This window comes from Rosa rugosa, chromosome 7 (assembly GCF_958449725.1).
Source record: "Rosa rugosa chromosome 7, drRosRugo1.1, whole genome shotgun sequence".
NCBI lineage: Eukaryota > Viridiplantae > Streptophyta > Magnoliopsida > Rosales > Rosaceae > Rosa > Rosa rugosa.
Genome location: NC_084826.1, coordinates 35692521 through 35714774, shown reverse-complemented (window position 1 = coordinate 35714774; position 22254 = coordinate 35692521). Strand labels below are relative to the sequence as shown.

General features: G+C 41.0%; 1 protein-coding gene across 2 annotated transcripts; it reads left to right on the top strand.

Annotated features, from left to right (window-relative positions):
• The first annotated feature begins 12866 nt into the window (after positions 1 to 12866).
• LOC133721618 (L-2-hydroxyglutarate dehydrogenase, mitochondrial) lies at positions 12867 to 18879 on the top strand. 2 transcript variants are annotated; one of them, XM_062148283.1, is made up of 5 exons: positions 12867 to 13212; positions 13291 to 13572; positions 13694 to 14130; positions 15253 to 15412; positions 16284 to 16420. In XM_062148283.1, exons 1-5 carry the CDS (start codon positions 12952 to 12954, stop codon positions 16374 to 16376), a joined length of 1233 nt encoding a protein of 410 aa, XP_062004267.1. In that variant the 5' UTR covers positions 12867 to 12951; the 3' UTR covers positions 16377 to 16420. The 2 variants fall into 2 exon arrangements, with proteins under 2 accessions (XP_062004267.1, XP_062004266.1); XM_062148282.1 differs by having other exon boundaries at positions 12872 to 13212; positions 16405 to 18879.
• Positions 18880 to 22254: the final 3375 nt, after the last annotated feature.

The following is a 22254-nucleotide window of genomic DNA, read 5'->3' as shown; positions in this document are numbered from 1 at the left end:
ATTTCGATGGAATTATATTTCTTGTTTATTTATCGATTTACGGTTTTGGCATTGGGAATGCCTCATTGATGATTCTGGATTCAGTTTGGTTTCGGAACTGCGATTTATAATTGATCTAATTATTTTCTTAGCGTGTGGGACACGCTGTCGATTTATACGACGTTTTACGAGAATTTCCGGGTACGGTTGGGAATCGTACCCGCGTTTTTCTTTATTCGTGGGACATGGGGAAGCCTTAAGGATTTATTGGATTTTATTGGTTTTTACCCGCCATACCTGGGTCGTCATATTTATTGCTAGCTAGCCTATTAGTACTCCTCCCTGCTTACTATGTGTTTGTGGGTGAGTAAGAGCAGAGCATGGGATGCTCCAGAGTGTGGGACACTCCGACCCGAGCCTGGGAGGCTCCCTTCTTTCGTATGGTGAAACTTCTTCCCCATATTTTATCGTTGCTTGACTAGCGGGGCTAGTCCGATTTTCACTGTAGCCAGCGGGGCTGGTCTTATCTTCTTGAGAAACGAGATTTCGGTTTTACGATACATTATTTTCGAATGTTTTGACTAGCGAGGCTAGTCGGTTTATCGTTTTGAAATCCTTGGATTTAAAGCTAAATGTGTTTTACCATTTGTGCATGCATCGAGGTTTTTAATGAAATAAATGTGGGAAAGTATGAAATCCTTTTTCTTTTAAATTGTTTATTTTTGTCCACTCACGCTAACGTTTTTCGTCTACTTTCCCCTGGGCCCTTCGGTTTCTAATGCCCAGTTTGCAGGCGCTATTAGTTGAGGTCGGGCATACATGGTTCGAGGCATAGTTGATGAATAGCTTCCGCACTTCTTTGTTTGGCTCTGATCTATCGTAGCTTACTGTTTTGGGTAGTCCACTTTAGGGGTGACTCGACCAGTTCTCGGTAGGGTTATCTCTAAGGTGGGCCCCGCAGGGCCACCTCGGATTTCAGGATGAAATTCGGGGCGGGTCCTGTCAACTTGGTATCAGAGCATTAGGTTGTTAGGTTCTGTAGACTCGTTTCTATTCTGTTACCTTATATGCTTGGTGTTGCCCAGTACCTCTCGAGTGATGGCCCGACTGCAGCGGTTCCCCATCGTGTACTCTTCGGTACTGTGGTATACATCAAGTGTGTAAGGTACAAAGCTAGTTGGTTTTCTTCTGGTGCTATGCCTCTTGTACGCCGACCTCCTAGGGTTTCCTTTGTGTATTCGATTGATTAAGTGTCTTGCGCCTATCCCTGGTGATGGTAGAGTAAAACTACTCTAGAGTTTCGAGTTGTACTACGAAATGTGATTCGAGGAAAATGTTGTGGTTGTCTTTTCCTCGTTGCCAACCATTTTGTTGGGGCATGGATTATGGTGCGGAAACCAGAGTTCAAGTTTGTGTTTGAGTGTCTGAGACGAGTGACGATAGCTTTGGGCTGCCTCTGGATGATATAATTGTTTCGGAATCAGGATCGTTGGTGGGATTGGAACTAATGGTGGTTTTGACTTGGAACCAAGTTTCGAGGAAACGTGTTTTGTGTTGTGATTGGTTATGTAGCATTTGAAATATTATTGGAAGTTTTTGGTGATTCTTTGGGAACCTCAGTGTTGGAAACCATTTACAAGAGGAAATTGAATAAATATTTTGAATTTTTATGGCTAGATGCCGTGTTTTCAAGTGACTATGGTCACTGATAATGGTGGAGTATTCTAGTGGTGATTAATTCGAGGAAATTGGATTGTTATGTGGTGGGACCACTTTCGGATCCGAGTGTTGTGGTGTTTGATACAAGATATTGGACGAGTGCCATTTGTTCTCTATCATGGATACCGTTTATGGAAGACTTGGTGAATGGTGTTTTGTCGTCCGGGAAAATTGTTTGTTGTTTGAGTTTAATACATGTAGAGGATTGCTTTGGAGGAATTGAGTGGTCTTAATATTTTGGTGCTATTACTGGTGGTAATGGGTTAAGCTGTGAGATATTGGTTCTGAAGTTGAAACAAGTCTCGGAAGATGTGTTACATGACGTGATCGACTATGTAAGTGACATTTGGGGACGTATGTAGTTACTACTTGTCCGTGTGAATTTCGAGGGCGAAATTTTTATAAGGAGGGGAGATTGTAACGTCCCGAACCCAAATTCACCCGTTTACTAGTCATTTGGACGGTAAACGACCTTTACTTTCACTTTTACTTTCGGTTTAGTACTTTTAGTGGCCCTAAAAGTCGACTTTTTGTTCGGGTCAAAATTTGAGAAAATGTTCTTCATGGAAGTTGTAGGGGACGTTAAACTGAGCGCGTGGATATGTGGTACGTAAAAATCGGAGCTCGTATGCAAAAGTTATAAGCGAAATAGTAAAGTTACTGTTCATGGTTACTGTTCATGGTAAGTTTCTATAAATAGCCAATTTACTGTGGTAAGTTTCCATTTTGGAAACTTACCGGCTTTTCTCTCTCTTCTCCCCCGACCCTTTCTCCTCTTCGGCCCGATTTCTTCTTCCTCCGGTTTCTTCCTTCTCCGGCCGACCCACGACGGAATCCGGGCACCGGCAGGCTCGCCTCCTCTCCCTTGTCACGCCTGGGGTGGTGTTTTGCGGTGGCTCGACCGGTGGAGCTCGGAATTGAGCCGTGAAGTCCACTGTAGCAGTTGGAGAGTTTCGTCGATTTCCGGCGATTCCGGCCGTTTCCGGCCACGAAATTGGCATCGAAGGTTCGGTTTTCATCACTGATCATTTCCCCTATGGCCTTGTGTCACGATTTGTTGTGTAGATGTCGAATTGATGAATTGAAATTTTAGGGTTCTTGAGGAATTTCTGGGCTTGTGTTCACCGGCCGAACTGGAGCTCTTTCAGGTAAAATTGGCACTTGTTGTAGTTGAATGAATGGTTGAGTGTGTTGAGTAGATGCTACTGTCCAAGTTTGGTGGCCATCGAAGGTGGTGGCCGCCGGCGCGTGGGGCCCACGCGCCGCCACTGTTGGTGGCGCGTGGAGGTGTGTTGAGCAGTGATTTAATTCCAGTTTTTAGTCCATTAAATTGTATATATGTTGTAGAGCTTGTATATGAAGTTTGGTGAATTTTGGAGGAGTTTGGAATTGTTTGTGATTTTTCGAAGTTCGGTGTTTTGTGATGGAATTGTTGGAAATCCGGCCGTCGGATTTTCCTCGTTTTCGTTGTGGAATATGTTGATTGAGGAATTGGTGTTGTGGAAGAGATTTGGGTTGAATTTGAGAAGTAGTGAAGATAGGGATTTTCGGGTTTCGTTTAGGTTCGTAAGTATTTATTCGAATTGTCGTTTATGGAAATGTACTTGTGTACAGGACGTTGTTGCGAGCTATGGCTAGATGAAGGAACTCGTTTGTGTGGTCGCCAATAGTACTGTGAGTGGACGTTTGTTTTTGAATATTGATGCATGCATTTCTTTTTCGAATTAATGTTTTATTAATTATCATATTATTTTAGTTTCGGATATGATTTCGGTTTTGGAATATTGCTTGGATTTTCCATCATGATTTTTGGAACGTGAGTTTTATTCGCTCGGATTTGAACTTGTGATTTAAGTGATTTTCGACAAATTATTTTCCGAGGTGATTTCCGGAATTTATTAATATATTTTATTCGTCGATATTGAGATTTCTGGAATATTTTTCGAAATGAGATTTCGATGGAATTATATTTCTTGTTTATTTATCGATTTACGGTTTTGGCATTGGGAATGCCTCATTGATGATTCTGGATTCAGTTTGGTTTCGGAACTGCGATTTATAATTGATCTAATTATTTTCTTAGCGTGTGGGACACGCTGTCGATTTATACGACGTTTTACGAGAATTTCCGGGTACGGTTGGGAATCGTACCCGCGTTTTTCTTTATTCGTGGGACATGGGGAAGCCTTAAGGATTTATTGGATTTTATTGGTTTTTACCCGCCATACCTGGGTCGTCATATTTATTGCTAGCTAGCCTATTAGTACTCCTCCCTGCTTACTATGTGTTTGTGGGTGAGTAAGAGCAGAGCATGGGATGCTCCAGAGTGTGGGACACTCCGACCCGAGCCTGGGAGGCTCCCTTCTTTCGTATGGTGAAACTTCTTCCCCATATTTTATCGTTGCTTGACTAGCGGGGCTAGTCCGATTTTCACTGTAGCCAGCGGGGCTGGTCTTATCTTCTTGAGAAACGAGATTTCGGTTTTACGATACATTATTTTCGAATGTTTTGACTAGCGAGGCTAGTCGGTTTATCGTTTTGAAATCCTTGGATTTAAAGCTAAATGTGTTTTACCATTTGAGCATGCATCGAGGTTTTTAATGAAATAAATGTGGGAAAGTATGAAATCCTTTTTCTTTTAAATTGTTTATTTTTGTCCACTCACGCTAACGTTTTTCGTCTACTTTCCCCTGGGCCCTTCGGTTTCTAATGCCCAGTTTGCAGGCGCTATTAGTTGAGGTCGGGCATACATGGTTCGAGGCATAGTTGATGAATAGCTTCCGCACTTCTTTGTTTGGCTCTGATCTATCGTAGCTTACTGTTTTGGGTAGTCCACTTTAGGGGTGACTCGACCAGTTCTCGGTAGGGTTATCTCTAAGGTGGGCCCCGCAGGGCCACCTCGGATTTCAGGATGAAATTCGGGGCGGGTCCTGTCAACTTGGTATCAGAGCATTAGGTTGTTAGGTTCTGTAGACTCGTTTCTATTCTGTTACCTTATATGCTTGGTGTTGCCCAGTACCTCTCGAGTGATGGCCCGACTGCAGCGGTTCCCCATCGTGTACTCTTCGGTACTGTGGTATACATCAAGTGTGTAAGGTACAAAGCTAGTTGGTTTTCTTCTGGTGCTATGCCTCTTGTACGCCGACCTCCTAGGGTTTCCTTTGTGTATTCGATTGATTAAGTGTCTTGCGCCTATCCCTGGTGATGGTAGAGTAAAACTACTCTAGAGTTTCGAGTTGTACTACGAAATGTGATTCGAGGAAAATGTTGTGGTTGTCTTTTCCTCGTTGCCAACCATTTTGTTGGGGCATGGATTATGGTGCGGAAACCAGAGTTCAAGTTTGTGTTTGAGTGTCTGAGACGAGTGACGATAGCTTTGGGCTGCCTCTGGATGATATAATTGTTTCGGAATCAGGATCGTTGGTGGGATTGGAACTAATGGTGGTTTTGACTTGGAACCAAGTTTCGAGGAAACGTGTTTTGTGTTGTGATTGGTTATGTAGCATTTGAAATATTATTGGAAGTTTTTGGTGATTCTTTGGGAACCTCAGTGTTGGAAACCATTTACAAGAGGAAATTGAATAAATATTTTGAATTTTTATGGCTAGATGCCGTGTTTTCAAGTGACTATGGTCACTGATAATGGTGGAGTATTCTAGTGGTGATTAATTCGAGGAAATTGGATTGTTATGTGGTGGGACCACTTTCGGATCCGAGTGTTGTGGTGTTTGATACAAGATATTGGACGAGTGCCATTTGTTCTCTATCATGGATACCGTTTATGGAAGACTTGGTGAATGGTGTTTTGTCGTCCGGGAAAATTGTTTGTTGTTTGAGTTTAATACATGTAGAGGATTGCTTTGGAGGAATTGAGTGGTCTTAATATTTTGGTGCTATTACTGGTGGTAATGGGTTAAGCTGTGAGATATTGGTTCTGAAGTTGAAACAAGTCTCGGAAGATGTGTTACATGACGTGATCGACTATGTAAGTGACATTTGGGGACGTATGTAGTTACTACTTGTCCGTGTGAATTTCGAGGGCGAAATTTTTATAAGGAGGGGAGATTGTAACGTCCCGAACCCAAATTCACCCGTTTACTAGTCATTTGGACGGTAAACGACCTTTACTTTCACTTTTACTTTCGGTTTAGTACTTTTAGTGGCCCTAAAAGTCGACTTTTTGTTCGGGTCAAAATTTGAGAAAATGTTCTTCATGGAAGTTGTAGGGGACGTTAAACTGAGCGCGTGGATATGTGGTACGTAAAAATCGGAGCTCGTATGCAAAAGTTATAAGCGAAATAGTAAAGTTACTGTTCATGGTTACTGTTCATGGTAAGTTTCTATAAATAGCCAATTTACTGTGGTAAGTTTCCATTTTGGAAACTTACCGGCTTTTCTCTCTCTTCTCCCCCGACCCTTTCTCCTCTTCGGCCCGATTTCTTCTTCCTCCGGTTTCTTCCTTCTCCGGCCGACCCACGACGGAATCCGGGCACCGGCAGGCTCGCCTCCTCTCCCTTGTCACGCCTGGGGTGGTGTTTTGCGGTGGCTCGACCGGTGGAGCTCGGAATTGAGCCGTGAAGTCCACTGTAGCAGTTGGAGAGTTTCGTCGATTTCCGGCGATTCCGGCCGTTTCCGGCCACGAAATTGGCATCGAAGGTTCGGTTTTCATCACTGATCATTTCCCCTATGGCCTTGTGTCACGATTTGTTGTGTAGATGTCGAATTGATGAATTGAAATTTTAGGGTTCTTGAGGAATTTCTGGGCTTGTGTTCACCGGCCGAACTGGAGCTCTTTCAGGTAAAATTGGCACTTGTTGTAGTTGAATGAATGGTTGAGTGTGTTGAGTAGATGCTACTGTCCAAGTTTGGTGGCCATCGAAGGTGGTGGCCGCCGGCGCGTGGGGCCCACGCGCCGCCACTGTTGGTGGCGCGTGGAGGTGTGTTGAGCAGTGATTTAATTCCAGTTTTTAGTCCATTAAATTGTATATATGTTGTAGAGCTTGTATATGAAGTTTGGTGAATTTTGGAGGAGTTTGGAATTGTTTGTGATTTTTCGAAGTTCGGTGTTTTGTGATGGAATTGTTGGAAATCCGGCCGTCGGATTTTCCTCGTTTTCGTTGTGGAATATGTTGATTGAGGAATTGGTGTTGTGGAAGAGATTTGGGTTGAATTTGAGAAGTAGTGAAGATAGGGATTTTCGGGTTTCGTTTAGGTTCGTAAGTATTTATTCGAATTGTCGTTTATGGAAATGTACTTGTGTACAGGACGTTGTTGCGAGCTATGGCTAGATGAAGGAACTCGTTTGTGTGGTCGCCAATAGTACTGTGAGTGGACGTTTGTTTTTGAATATTGATGCATGCATTTCTTTTTCGAATTAATGTTTTATTAATTATCATATTATTTTAGTTTCGGATATGATTTCGGTTTTGGAATATTGCTTGGATTTTCCATCATGATTTTTGGAACGTGAGTTTTATTCGCTCGGATTTGAACTTGTGATTTAAGTGATTTTCGACAAATTATTTTCCGAGGTGATTTCCGGAATTTATTAATATATTTTATTCGTCGATATTGAGATTTCTGGAATATTTTTCGAAATGAGATTTCGATGGAATTATATTTCTTGTTTATTTATCGATTTACGGTTTTGGCATTGGGAATGCCTCATTGATGATTCTGGATTCAGTTTGGTTTCGGAACTGCGATTTATAATTGATCTAATTATTTTCTTAGCGTGTGGGACACGCTGTCGATTTATACGACGTTTTACGAGAATTTCCGGGTACGGTTGGGAATCGTACCCGCGTTTTTCTTTATTCGTGGGACATGGGGAAGCCTTAAGGATTTATTGGATTTTATTGGTTTTTACCCGCCATACCTGGGTCGTCATATTTATTGCTAGCTAGCCTATTAGTACTCCTCCCTGCTTACTATGTGTTTGTGGGTGAGTAAGAGCAGAGCATGGGATGCTCCAGAGTGTGGGACACTCCGACCCGAGCCTGGGAGGCTCCCTTCTTTCGTATGGTGAAACTTCTTCCCCATATTTTATCGTTGCTTGACTAGCGGGGCTAGTCCGATTTTCACTGTAGCCAGCGGGGCTGGTCTTATCTTCTTGAGAAACGAGATTTCGGTTTTACGATACATTATTTTCGAATGTTTTGACTAGCGAGGCTAGTCGGTTTATCGTTTTGAAATCCTTGGATTTAAAGCTAAATGTGTTTTACCATTTGAGCATGCATCGAGGTTTTTAATGAAATAAATGTGGGAAAGTATGAAATCCTTTTTCTTTTAAATTGTTTATTTTTGTCCACTCACGCTAACGTTTTTCGTCTACTTTCCCCTGGGCCCTTCGGTTTCTAATGCCCAGTTTGCAGGCGCTATTAGTTGAGGTCGGGCATACATGGTTCGAGGCATAGTTGATGAATAGCTTCCGCACTTCTTTGTTTGGCTCTGATCTATCGTAGCTTACTGTTTTGGGTAGTCCACTTTAGGGGTGACTCGACCAGTTCTCGGTAGGGTTATCTCTAAGGTGGGCCCCGCAGGGCCACCTCGGATTTCAGGATGAAATTCGGGGCGGGTCCTGTCAACTTGGTATCAGAGCATTAGGTTGTTAGGTTCTGTAGACTCGTTTCTATTCTGTTACCTTATATGCTTGGTGTTGCCCAGTACCTCTCGAGTGATGGCCCGACTGCAGCGGTTCCCCATCGTGTACTCTTCGGTACTGTGGTATACATCAAGTGTGTAAGGTACAAAGCTAGTTGGTTTTCTTCTGGTGCTATGCCTCTTGTACGCCGACCTCCTAGGGTTTCCTTTGTGTATTCGATTGATTAAGTGTCTTGCGCCTATCCCTGGTGATGGTAGAGTAAAACTACTCTAGAGTTTCGAGTTGTACTACGAAATGTGATTCGAGGAAAATGTTGTGGTTGTCTTTTCCTCGTTGCCAACCATTTTGTTGGGGCATGGATTATGGTGCGGAAACCAGAGTTCAAGTTTGTGTTTGAGTGTCTGAGACGAGTGACGATAGCTTTGGGCTGCCTCTGGATGATATAATTGTTTCGGAATCAGGATCGTTGGTGGGATTGGAACTAATGGTGGTTTTGACTTGGAACCAAGTTTCGAGGAAACGTGTTTTGTGTTGTGATTGGTTATGTAGCATTTGAAATATTATTGGAAGTTTTTGGTGATTCTTTGGGAACCTCAGTGTTGGAAACCATTTACAAGAGGAAATTGAATAAATATTTTGAATTTTTATGGCTAGATGCCGTGTTTTCAAGTGACTATGGTCACTGATAATGGTGGAGTATTCTAGTGGTGATTAATTCGAGGAAATTGGATTGTTATGTGGTGGGACCACTTTCGGATCCGAGTGTTGTGGTGTTTGATACAAGATATTGGACGAGTGCCATTTGTTCTCTATCATGGATACCGTTTATGGAAGACTTGGTGAATGGTGTTTTGTCGTCCGGGAAAATTGTTTGTTGTTTGAGTTTAATACATGTAGAGGATTGCTTTGGAGGAATTGAGTGGTCTTAATATTTTGGTGCTATTACTGGTGGTAATGGGTTAAGCTGTGAGATATTGGTTCTGAAGTTGAAACAAGTCTCGGAAGATGTGTTACATGACGTGATCGACTATGTAAGTGACATTTGGGGACGTATGTAGTTACTACTTGTCCGTGTGAATTTCGAGGGCGAAATTTTTATAAGGAGGGGAGATTGTAACGTCCCGAACCCAAATTCACCCGTTTACTAGTCATTTGGACGGTAAACGACCTTTACTTTCACTTTTACTTTCGGTTTAGTACTTTTAGTGGCCCTAAAAGTCGACTTTTTGTTCGGGTCAAAATTTGAGAAAATGTTCTTCATGGAAGTTGTAGGGGACGTTAAACTGAGCGCGTGGATATGTGGTACGTAAAAATCGGAGCTCGTATGCAAAAGTTATAAGCGAAATAGTAAAGTTACTGTTCATGGTAAGTTTCTATAAATAGCCAATTTACTGTGGTAAGTTTCCATTTTGGAAACTTACCGGCTTTTCTCTCTCTTCTCCCCCGACCCTTTCTCCTCTTCGGCCCGATTTCTTCTTCCTCCGGTTTCTTCCTTCTCCGGCCGACCCACGACGGAATCCGGGCACCGGCAGGCTCGCCTCCTCTCCCTTGTCACGCCTGGGGTGGTGTTTTGCGGTGGCTCGACCGGTGGAGCTCGGAATTGAGCCGTGAAGTCCACTGTAGCAGTTGGAGAGTTTCGTCGATTTCCGGCGATTCCGGCCGTTTCCGGCCACGAAATTGGCATCGAAGGTTCGGTTTTCATCACTGATCATTTCCCCTATGGCCTTGTGTCACGATTTGTTGTGTAGATGTCGAATTGATGAATTGAAATTTTAGGGTTCTTGAGGAATTTCTGGGCTTGTGTTCACCGGCCGAACTGGAGCTCTTTCAGGTAAAATTGGCACTTGTTGTAGTTGAATGAATGGTTGAGTGTGTTGAGTAGATGCTACTGTCCAAGTTTGGTGGCCATCGAAGGTGGTGGCCGCCGGCGCGTGGGGCCCACGCGCCGCCACTGTTGGTGGCGCGTGGAGGTGTGTTGAGCAGTGATTTAATTCCAGTTTTTAGTCCATTAAATTGTATATATGTTGTAGAGCTTGTATATGAAGTTTGGTGAATTTTGGAGGAGTTTGGAATTGTTTGTGATTTTTCGAAGTTCGGTGTTTTGTGATGGAATTGTTGGAAATCCGGCCGTCGGATTTTCCTCGTTTTCGTTGTGGAATATGTTGATTGAGGAATTGGTGTTGTGGAAGAGATTTGGGTTGAATTTGAGAAGTAGTGAAGATAGGGATTTTCGGGTTTCGTTTAGGTTCGTAAGTATTTATTCGAATTGTCGTTTATGGAAATGTACTTGTGTACAGGACGTTGTTGCGAGCTATGGCTAGATGAAGGAACTCGTTTGTGTGGTCGCCAATAGTACTGTGAGTGGACGTTTGTTTTTGAATATTGATGCATGCATTTCTTTTTCGAATTAATGTTTTATTAATTATCATATTATTTTAGTTTCGGATATGATTTCGGTTTTGGAATATTGCTTGGATTTTCCATCATGATTTTTGGAACGTGAGTTTTATTCACTCGGATTTGAACTTGTGATTTAAGTGATTTTCGACGAATTATTTTCCGAGGTGATTTCTGGAATTTATTAATATATTTTATTCGTCGATATTGAGATTTCTGGAATATTTTTCGAAATGAGATTTCTGGAATATTTTTCGAAATGAGATTTCGATGGAATTATATTTCTTGTTTATTTATTGATTTACGGTTTTGGCATTGGGAATGCCTCATTGATGATTCTGGATTCAGTTTGGTTTCGGAACTGCGATTTATAATTGATCTAATTATTTTCTTAGCGTGTGGGACACGCTGTCGATTTATACGACGTTTTACGAGAATTTCCGGGTACGGTTGGGAATCGTACCCGCGTTTTTCTTTATTCGTGGGACATGGGGAAGCCTTAAGGATTTATTGGATTTTATTGGTTTTTACCCGCCATACCTGGGTCGTCATATTTATTGCTAGCTAGCCTATTAGTACTCCTCCCTGCTTACTATGTGTTTGTGGGTGAGTAAGAGCAGAGCATGGGATGCTCCAGAGTGTGGGACACTCCGACCCGAGCCTGGGAGGCTCCCTTCTTTCGTATGGTGAAACTTCTTCCCCATATTTTATCGTTGCTTGACTAGCGGGGCTAGTCCGATTTTCACTGTAGCCAGCGGGGCTGGTCTTATCTTCTTGAGAAACGAGATTTCGGTTTTACGATACATTATTTTCGAATGTTTTGACTAGCGAGGCTAGTCGGTTTATCGTTTTGAAATCCTTGGATTTAAAGCTAAATGTGTTTTACCATTTGCGCATGCATCGAGGTTTTTAATGAAATAAATGTGGGAAAGTATGAAATCCTTTTTCTTTTAAATTGTTTATTTTTGTCCACTCACGCTAACGTTTTTCGTCTACTTTCCCCTGGGCCCTTCGGTTTCTAATGCCCAGTTTGCAGGCGCTATTAGTTGAGGTCGGGCATACATGGTTCGAGGCATAGTTGATGAATAGCTTCCGCACTTCTTTGTTTGGCTCTGATCTATCGTAGCTTACTGTTTTGGGTAGTCCACTTTAGGGGTGACTCGACCAGTTCTCGGTAGGGTTATCTCTAAGGTGGGCCCCGCAGGGCCACCTCGGATTTCAGGATGAAATTCGGGGCGGGTCCTGTCATACCGGGTTTGTTTTATTCAACCCGGTGCACTATTCTATGGTGTAGGGTTTATTGTGCAGGTCAGTGTAATCATCATCGAAGCTGAGGTTTTGTTGCTGTCGTAGCTTGGACATAGTATGATATCTTGGTTCTAGTCTTCCGCTGTGTTGTGAGTGTAGAGGGTGCGTTTACTTATTGAATTATTATTCGGTTTAATTTGTAAACACTTGGTGATGTGATATTTGACTCTAGAGAACGAGTCGGTGTTGACATTGTGAGTTCAGTTTGTTTGTTGCTTAGTTTTAATGAAAAATTTTCTATGTGCGTTTTCTTGTGTTTGTTCTCGCGTTTCGGATTTGAATTTTCTTTATTCAAAATTCGGGGCGTGACATATAGGCCCAGCCCGGCCCTGATAAACGAGGGCTACCTGGCCCTACTCGAAAAAGCCCATAAGCCCCTGTTTATATAGGCGAGTTTGGATCTTGAAATTTATAATAAAGTCTGGTCCGACCCGACTAGTCATTATGTAAAAATATTGTAAGACCGGAAGGCCCGATCCGGCCCAGCCCATTAATGACCCTATCCAGAATTCATCAAAAAGAAAAGAGAGAAAAATCCAAGGAGTTGTTGGTGTTCCGTGTTTTCCCAAAGCAATTCCTAAAAGCTACAAATTGTAGCTTCCCAAATTCGGCTTTACGGAGAAGCCATTTCAACCAAAAGCAGCTTTCAGAGATTTTACCAAACACCATGCTCTTGACCCAAAAGCAGAAGCAGCCCCAAAAGCAGCTTAGGAATGCCAAACTAAACCTAAAAGAAAGAAACACAAATAGGTACCTAGGCAAGGCCAGAACGATACTGTTGACATGGCCCCGAATTTGGGCCATACATTTGGCATGTTTGGACTGCAGCACCTTTTGGGCGCATCCGAGAAGAGAGAAGAAATCAAGAAACCGGGCAATGTATTTGGAAGTAATGAGTGGTTCAGTTATAAAGGAGTGAGGTGGAGAAGGAAGGAAGCAGAAAGATGCTGAAAACAACACTTCAGAGACTGGAGAGGAACTTGTCATGGTCGGCTTATTGTATGAGCAGTGGAATCCCGAGAGAGAGAGTAGAGTGCGTGGTGATAGGAGCAGGTGTAGTGGGATTATCAGTGGCTAGAGAGCTTGCTTTAAGAGGTCGACAGGTCTTAGTCTTAGACTCTGCACCCACCTTCGGCACTGCCACCAGTTCCCGCAACAGCGAAGTTATCCATGCCGGCATCTACTACCCTCCTAATTCTCTCAAGGTCATTCTTTCTTTCTTTCGCTCCGCTCTTTTTCTCTCGGTCCTCTGCTTCGTTTTCAAGAAATACCCAATTTTGCAGGCAATCTTTTGTGTAAGAGGAAGAGACTTGCTGTACAAATATTGCTCTCAGCGCCAAATTCCTCACAAACAAATTGGTAAACTCATTGTTGCCACTGGATCGTCTGAGATTCAAAAGTTGCATAATTTACTGGATCGTGGGATAAAAAATGGGGTCGATGGTCTGGTAATGATGGAGGGTTCCGAAGCCATGAGAATGGAACCCGAATTAAGATGCTTGAAAGCCTTACTATCACCAGTTTCTGGGATTGTCGATACACATTCTTTGATGCTGTCTTTGGTGGTAAGCCTTTCCATCTTTCTGGTTTCCTCAGCTAAAGTTACTAACATTAGGTTCTATCTATTTGTCAGTATTAGAGTTCTAACTGCTTATTGACACAGACTTCACCACCATTTGGGTTTAGGGTGAAGCTGAGAATTGTGGCACAATCTTCTGCTATAACACTACTGTTATTGGTGGCCACATAGAACAAAATCAATTGTGCCTTCATATTTCTCAAACCAAACATCTTGAAATGTGCAATGGAAATTCTCCCCTGCAACCAGAGATAGTACTCATTCCTAAGTTTGTAGTGAACTCTGCTGGCTTGAGTGCCCCTGCCCTTGCTAAGCGATTTGATGGCCTCCAAAGTGCAGTTATTCCCACTGCTCATTATGCTCGTGGGTGCTACTTCACTCTATCCAATACTGGAATCTGTCCTTTCAAACATTTGATATATCCTATACCAGAGGACGGTGGCCTTGGAGTGCATGTTACCTTGGATTTAAATGGTCAGGTCAAGTTTGGTCCGAATGTGGAATGGATTGATGGAGTTGATGACATTTCAAGCTTCCTGAATAAGTAAAATTTCTTTATCTATTCTATTTTATCTTGATCTTGGTGCACAGAACTTCTACTATGTTCCATATCATTTCATGCTTCAGATTTTGAAACCACTGCATCACATGCTCAGAAGCATGGTAGAAGTTCGCTTTGTCCATTGTCCATCAAGTCTGGTGGTTACAGTAGTTCTAAACTCATGGCAGAAGTTTGCATGCATGCTTATGCTGAAAGAAAATAGAAAACTTCTGCAAATATTTTTCTTTTGTCTAATAAATTGTAGTGTGATAGTTTTGATATGAAACAAAATGAATTTTCTTTATTCCAATTAATGTCAAATGAAAAATAAATTCCTTTGGGTTGAAGATTAAATGCAGGTCTTACTCACATTTGCTGATGGGTTGTAGACTAAAAAGCTGTTAGCTTGTATGGAAAATTTTTTTTTTTTTTTTTGCATTTGTTAGTGAAGTAATTGCAACAAAGGTCAGAATTCCTTCAAGTGAAATGCTCATGTTAGTAGGTTATGTGGAAGAAGAAGTCATAGGTCCTGCAATTTGTTAAAGGGCTATTAATATGTAAACTGCACCACGGTTACCACCATACATATGTACTCATGTATGTGTATGAATGCTTTTTGTTCACAAATTTTGATGACCTGATCGGAATGCATCCAGATGTCAATAATCTTTTTTTGGGTCAACAATAAGTGTTCAAATGGAAAAATGAGGGCAACTAATCTTGACATAGATGTCAGCAATCTTGGCATTGTTCTAAACTTCTAATATTCTTTATTGCATCTGAGGGAAACTTCTTAATACTATGGATGATAATGTTTGAATTTATCATAAAATAATGATATAATACTATGGGTGATAATGTTTGAAGTTATCATAAAATAATGATATAAGTGTTAAAATGATGCTGTAGGTGGTATAGCAAAGTTATACAAGATATTATTTTTACAATCTTGTCACAGAAAAATATGAGTTGTGGTTACTATTGCATGCCCACTCATTTTTCTTTTAATGGGTAACAAAATATGTTCAGCTGTTGCCCTCATTTACCATTAGTTTCTTTTCTTGATATACCAATATGAGTTAGATTTGTACACTCCTTGAAAATATGACAATCCCTTGGTCCCAGGTTTGACTATTCCGTATGTACGAGTCACATGAAGCATTTTTACCCTGCGATAAAGAAGTACTACCCGAATCTAAAAGATGAATCCCTCGAGCCGGGTTATGCAGGGATTAGACCAAAGCTTTCAGGTCCTAGAGAGTCTCCAGTTGATTTTGTGATACAGGTTATTTCTTGAATTCTGTCTTGTGCATAAACCTGAAATGTTAGATCACGATTTACTTGACACATCCATTCTAAGACTTACATTTGGGCATAATACAGTAGCATGGTAAGTAATAGTATCCACCCATGCATTGCAGCTTTTATCTTAGTCTCTTAATAGACGTAAGTGCATCATATTGATTCTACCATGTGTGCTGGAAGTGTTGCCATAGTACCATCATGCTGCTGCAGCAGCATTTAGCAGAAATTGGCCGAGATAATGGTTGGTTTTATTTTCAAATTTAGCATTTTCCTCTTCTTAGGTTCTAAATCAGGTTGCTGATAGCTTAGACACTCAAATTACAATTTTTCCAGTGTAGCCCATATACCTTTGTTCATTTACTTTGGTTAGGTATTCAGCATGATTTGAATCTTCTTATTCCATGGACAAAGTCAGGTTTGTTCAGTTCAGTATTAACTCAAGTTACCGACTTGGCCCAATCTTTCACTGTTAACTTCTGACATTTGGTTGGATATACTATTTATGTTAAAAGCTCACATTACCTTCTCTCTCTTTTTTATTTGTGCCCTCCAAATAATCATAATAAACCTCAGTTTGACAGTAACTTTAGATCAAATTAGGCAGGACAGAAACTAAACTGAGTCTTGATAGAATATTAGGGTAACAACCATTTTCTTTCTAAGTCGGACGGTGCCATAAGAAGTTTGTACTATAAAATTGTTCAAGTTTCTTAATAAAATCTTTTCTTTCCTAGATGCCATATTGAAAAGGTCAGATGACATTAATGTTTACCCAGCATGCCACACTATGTAGTAATTGTGGATGTTTATTTGTCTTAATAGAGTTTAAATTTAATCGACATGCATGGCAGTATTTGTCAATAAATAGGTTCATTGATATGTATTATCTAGGCTTTCCTGGAGGTTGGATTTTGTTTGGTGCGAGTGGCTGTACTATTTATTGACAAATACTGCCTAAATTCATACATGTAGGGAGAGGATATTCATGGGATAACTGGTCTTGTCAACCTTTTTGGAATCGAGTCACCTGGTTTAACTTCAAGCATGGCGATTGCCGAGCACATAGCCACCAAATTCTTCAGATGTTAAGAAACCTGCAGAATTCCACATTAATTTGAAGATGGTGATGGCTATACTAGGAATGAAGACGGTGATGATGTAATGTATTTCAACTTAAGGTGACTACAGCTTGTATTTCCTCCAACTCAGCCGTAAACAGTTTAAAACAGAGGGGGCAGCCTTGATACCACCAATGAAACTAGCAACTGCTCTCAAGTATAGAAAGGCTGTTCCGGAGAGTGATTGCCTAGAGTTGATGAATGCCCTGAATGATAAGATTTGTATAGGAAGTTGGAATGAATGCCCTGAATGAGAAGATTTGTATAGGAAGTTGAAATATGGAAAAATTTCAATTTAGTACTCTGTGGTATCATGTTAGTCATTTGATCAGCAACACTCTCACGCTTTCAATTTCAATCAGCCGTGTCCAAATTTTTCCGAGACATCCAAATCAGACGTTAAGTGGTGAGCTGGCAGCGACAAAGTCAATGAGTGGGCCCACAGAAAGGGGTAAACTTGACATTCCACTTAATTTCCACCCAAACTCAAAAAAAAAAAAAAAACATGACCATATTCGACCGCCCTCTCTCTCCTCCTCCTCCTTCTTCAGATAATCACATGCCTAAACCAACAATTTATCCACGAGGTGGGAGCCGACGAAGCCGGCGCACACGCCTTGTCGAGGCCGGCGGGAACCCAGTCGGCGTTGTTGCGGAGGTCGGTGGAGAAGGAGGCAGTGTTAATTCGGTCGTGGACGGAGGAGAAGGATCGGGGGATGGAGGGATTGGGCTAGGAAGAGAGGCGGGAGAGAGTGAGCTGGAGGATGAAAAAGGTGGAGCCGATGAGAATGTCGACGAGGATGAAGAGGAGGCTTGTGAAATTTATTATGAATTTTTCAAATTGTTTGTTTTTACACGTGAAATTTAAGCAAAATCAATTCTGAGTTTTTCCGCTTGTGAATTGTGGGGAATCAAATGGTTTTTCCGCTCCGGTCGACCTTCACTCGTTTACCGATTCGAGCAGTGGCGTCTTCACCTTTTTGAAGCAGAGAAGCAATCGAACTGGGTCAACTGGCTGCGAATGTCCTTTCCAGGTAACTTTAAGAAGAAGAAGAGCAGTCCTCAAGCTGGGTTCGTGGGCTCATAGATTTGCTCTTTGTGTTTATGTTTTGATCTGCAAAATCGATAGAGGTTATGGTGAAGGATTTATGGTGCAAAATCTAGATTTTATTGATCTAACATGGCTGGGGAATTGAAAAGAGATAATTGCAATTGCAACTTTTGTTTCGATTTGTTGGAATTTGATTTCAGGTATACTCCTTCATCCTTCAAGTAATGGTTGGAATTTGGAAAGCAAACTAGCTCGAATCAAAGCGCAGCTTCCATCTTTTGCCGCATTATTATTCTATTTTTTTTTTTTTTTTGGTATTTTCATTTGCATCCTCCTTCCTGACCCCTTGGAAAGACATGTCCAGCTTTCGGTGGTGGAGTTAAACTCCGGTCGGCCCAATTTCTCGGATAAGGATTTGGTGCCAGTGAATTTGAGCTTGATGGGGAAGACCCATTTTGTTGGTGAGGATTTTATTGGATACGAGAGTGGGTTGTCGGGTTTGGAGAGGAGGGAAGTGGAGGAAGACGACGAGCCTTAGAGGGAGATGAGCTTGCTGGGTTATTCGGAGTTAACCATCGGAGCTGAGAGAGAGAGAGAGAGGGTGGTGGGCAGGTATGGGTTTGTGGAGGGTAGGGGAAGAGTAGGACGTGAGGGGGCGGTGATTAAAGTCGTCGGATATCGACGTTGTTGTTGGGGAGAGGAGGACTAGAGGAAGAAGAAGGAGATAGGTCATCAAAAAAAAATTATGAAAATTTGAGTGAAATGTCCAAATTAGCCCTTCAAGTAGACCCCACTCAACCATGTCATCACTTGATGGCTAATATGGACGAAACAGTAAAATTTGAGCACGGCTGATTGAAATTGAAAGCGTGGGGGTGTTGCTGATCAAATTGAAAGGGGAGGGACTAACATGATGTTGAGTGCAAACCACATGGTACTAAACTGAAATTTTTTCTTGAAATATTTACCCTTTTTCAATGAGTTTCATAAACTCAAAGGTTCCTTCACAAACCTGAATTGGGTCTAGTCATCTAGATAGCAAGAGGAGCTAAGTAGGTGATGCCGGGACCAAGCTAGCGAAGAGAGCGGCGCTCAAAGATAAGGATGAACAGTTCCCCAACCTCTATAATAAATTAATAAATGTTTTGGTGAATGATCTTCCTTGTTCTCACTTGCCTACTTAAAAGTCGAGATTTCCATGTTAATATTTTGCTGTAGTATGTTGCCTTGTACTCATATACTGTATATTTTCTTACTCTGTGTTTCTCTTTTATTTTCCTCTTTTGAGCTATCTATTGAAGTATTTCCGGACCAAACAAAGAAAAAAGAGTTGATGATCTAGTTGTTTTACATGAATTTCTGGCCACTTAGATCATACATCTCCCGCTGCCATTTCAATTGGTCTTGGACAAAGCCATTGCCAACTAAATTGCTCTAGAATTTTCGAACTTTTCCTCTTATTATTGTTGATTTGCAAAACTGCCATTTCAGTTGGTCTTAGGCAAAGCCATTGCCGACTAAAATTTTGTACTTTTGCTCGTATTATTTGTTGATTTGCAGAGCTACTTAAGGGATATATTTTTGAGAAATCATACAAGTAGATCTGACGGTTAAGAATAAATGTATAATTTTAAGCTGTTACAATTTCTGTTTTATGAATTTAATATATGTGGTTGAGATTTACTCATTCCTCACAGTTTTATAAAAATGTCTTTTTGGTGAGCATACCTATACAGTTTTATTTTTATTTTTGGTTGTCAAGAAACATCTAGGCCAAAAGGCGAGCACATGCATGCAAGGCTAATTTATTATGGAGTACTTTGTAGCTCTCTATTTCTTCATAGTGTGGAATACTTTTGGGAGTGGGTTTAAGGTATATGTCATGTTCCATTTTTTTTTGTTACAAGGGTGCTAGTAGCCCAAAAAATAAAACTAAATAACTACAAGTCTTGGCCTCAGATCATTTGTCCTTGATTCTAAGAGCAAGTTCACCCGTTGGGTCACCAGGTCACCTACTATTCACTGCTTTTTAGTGTATATTTTCATTCTCTGGGTCACAAAATACACTATGCTCGTGACCCAGGGCACAAAATACACTGTGCAGGTCACCATGGTGACCTAGAACACTGTACAGGGTGACCCAGGGCATGAAATACACTGTGCCCGTGACCCAGAGGGTGAAATTAACACTAAAAAGTAGTGAATAGTGGGTGACCTGGTGACCCAACGGGTGAACTTGCTCTAAGAGTGGGCGCGGATCAGGCCGAATCGAATTCAAGCCGGACTTGTCAATTTGGCATAATATTCCAATTAAAATTCGCAAAACTTTGGGTTGGGCGGAGTACTTCAGGTTACTCGAAATTCTTGATCACTCGGTTTGGCTTCATTTAATATGGTTTTTTTTCCTCTTATTTTTTGGCCTAATTAGCCATTTTCATATACAAGTCCACAACAGTTCAAGACAATCAATGTTTCCCATACTTCATATAACTAAACTTAAATAATCAATATTTCAAGGCAAAAGCCTAGAAATTTTTAAGGACAAATTTCAGTTTACCACCATGTACTTTGCACTCAACATCATATGAGTCCCTCTTCTTTCAATTTCATCAGCAACACCCTTGCACTCTCAATTCCAATCAACCGTGTCAAATTTTTGTTGAACCATTCATATTAGCTGTCAAGTGATGACCTTGCAATGACCAATTGGTCAAGTGGGCCCACAACAAGAAAGGCTAAGTTAGATATTTCACTCAATTTTCCTCCCAAAACTCATTGAATGACCTCAAATTTTGGTACCCACTTAACCGGAATCCGATCCACCTCGCCAGTTAATGGATTCTCTCTCCAAAACCAATGAGAACCACAATGGGGGAAGAGCAGGGCAATTAAGGCAAAGAAGCAAGCCAACCCTTAATCGGAGAATCAAGTCTCCGGTAAGTCATTCAGTCTATATAGTCTCTAATTTCTCTCACTAACTCCATCCGCGGCGAAGTGGAAAATTATAACAACCAAGCTTAAAGAACTAAAATCTGGCCTCGTCGCCATCGAAAACTACGACAGAAATAAAAACACAGTTGTCTTTAGCATTTTCTGGAACACCATGGCTACAATCAACGAGTGCCACGATCTTGCTCGCCGGTGCATTGATCTTTCCTACAGCGAAATCTGAGGTGGTTCCGTCCAAAAAAAAAAAAAATATATATATATATATACACACACATGCCCGATCAGAATCTGGATGTCACGCCCCGAATTTTGAATAAAGAAAATTCAAATCCGAAACGCGAGAACAAACACAAGAAAACACATATAGAAAATTTCAACAAACAAACTGAACTCACAATGTCAATACCGACTCGTTCTTTAGAGTCACATATTACACTACAGATAGTTTACAAATCAAACTGAATGACAATTCAATAAGTAAACACACCTACCACAACTCACTACCCAGTGGAAGACTTAAAACTAAGAGCACCCTTCCACGTCCACGCCATCGAACGTACACCTCAGCTTTGATAATGATCACTTGATAATCAAACCTGCACAAAAACCCCTACACCATAGAATAATGCACCGGGAATGAACAAAACAAACTCGGTAAGCTTTTCAGCCCGTATGAGTAAACTCAATTAAAGTGACTCACGTCACTCATGCTTATAATTTCTCAGCTCGTGAGATAATTAAAGCAACAACATTTAATTCCACAAAATACATGCTTTCACCATCTTAGCTTAACAAAAACAATATGCAATTATCACAACAAAACGTCAAATTCAAATTAATCAATAACATGCTCAACAATTTCAACCCAACTAAAAACCCACATGCTCTGTCTCTCAATTCATTTTACGTCCCCACAATCTATTAGATCACTATTCTTTTGCCTCAACAGCACAACTAGGAAATCATACTCATTTCCCTCAACATAACGCGGTTGCCAAAATCATGTCATCCCAACTCATTTATCAATCACTACAGATCACAACCCACAACTGTACCCACAATAAGAATTTAGCAAAATCAATAATCCCTGCATAGAAACTTAGTTCAGGAGATCACATGAAAACAAACAAAAGAAATCATATAAATCCCTGCATAGAGTTTAGTTCAGGAATTTACATTAAAACAAACAATACATAAAGCAGTAATCCCTGCATATAACTTAGTTCAGGAGATTACAATAAAGCAAACAATACAAAAGGCAGTAATCCCTGCATATAACTTAGTTCAGGAGATTACAATAAAACAAACAATTCAAAAGACAGTAATCCCTGCATATAACTTAGTTCAGGAGATTACATAAAATTCAACAATTAGAAGGAAAAGGAAAATAAATGAAGAAGTCAAACAACTCACACTAAAGTCAATAATCACCCATCAACTCCAAACTAAAGTCGATAGTCGATGTTCACCCATCGACTTTGACTAAAGTAGATGATCACCCATCAACTCCAAATAAACACCAGATCCGAAGATCAGAAAACGGTCACCCACAGTGACTCCAGATCCGAAGATCAGCAAACATTTACAAAGAATCCCACATGACTCAAAATGTTACCCCAACTCAATTACTCTTTCAACACGACAAATCAACAAGCCCCTGATATAATGAATTTTCCACAAAGAGTAAACGCACAAAACCACATT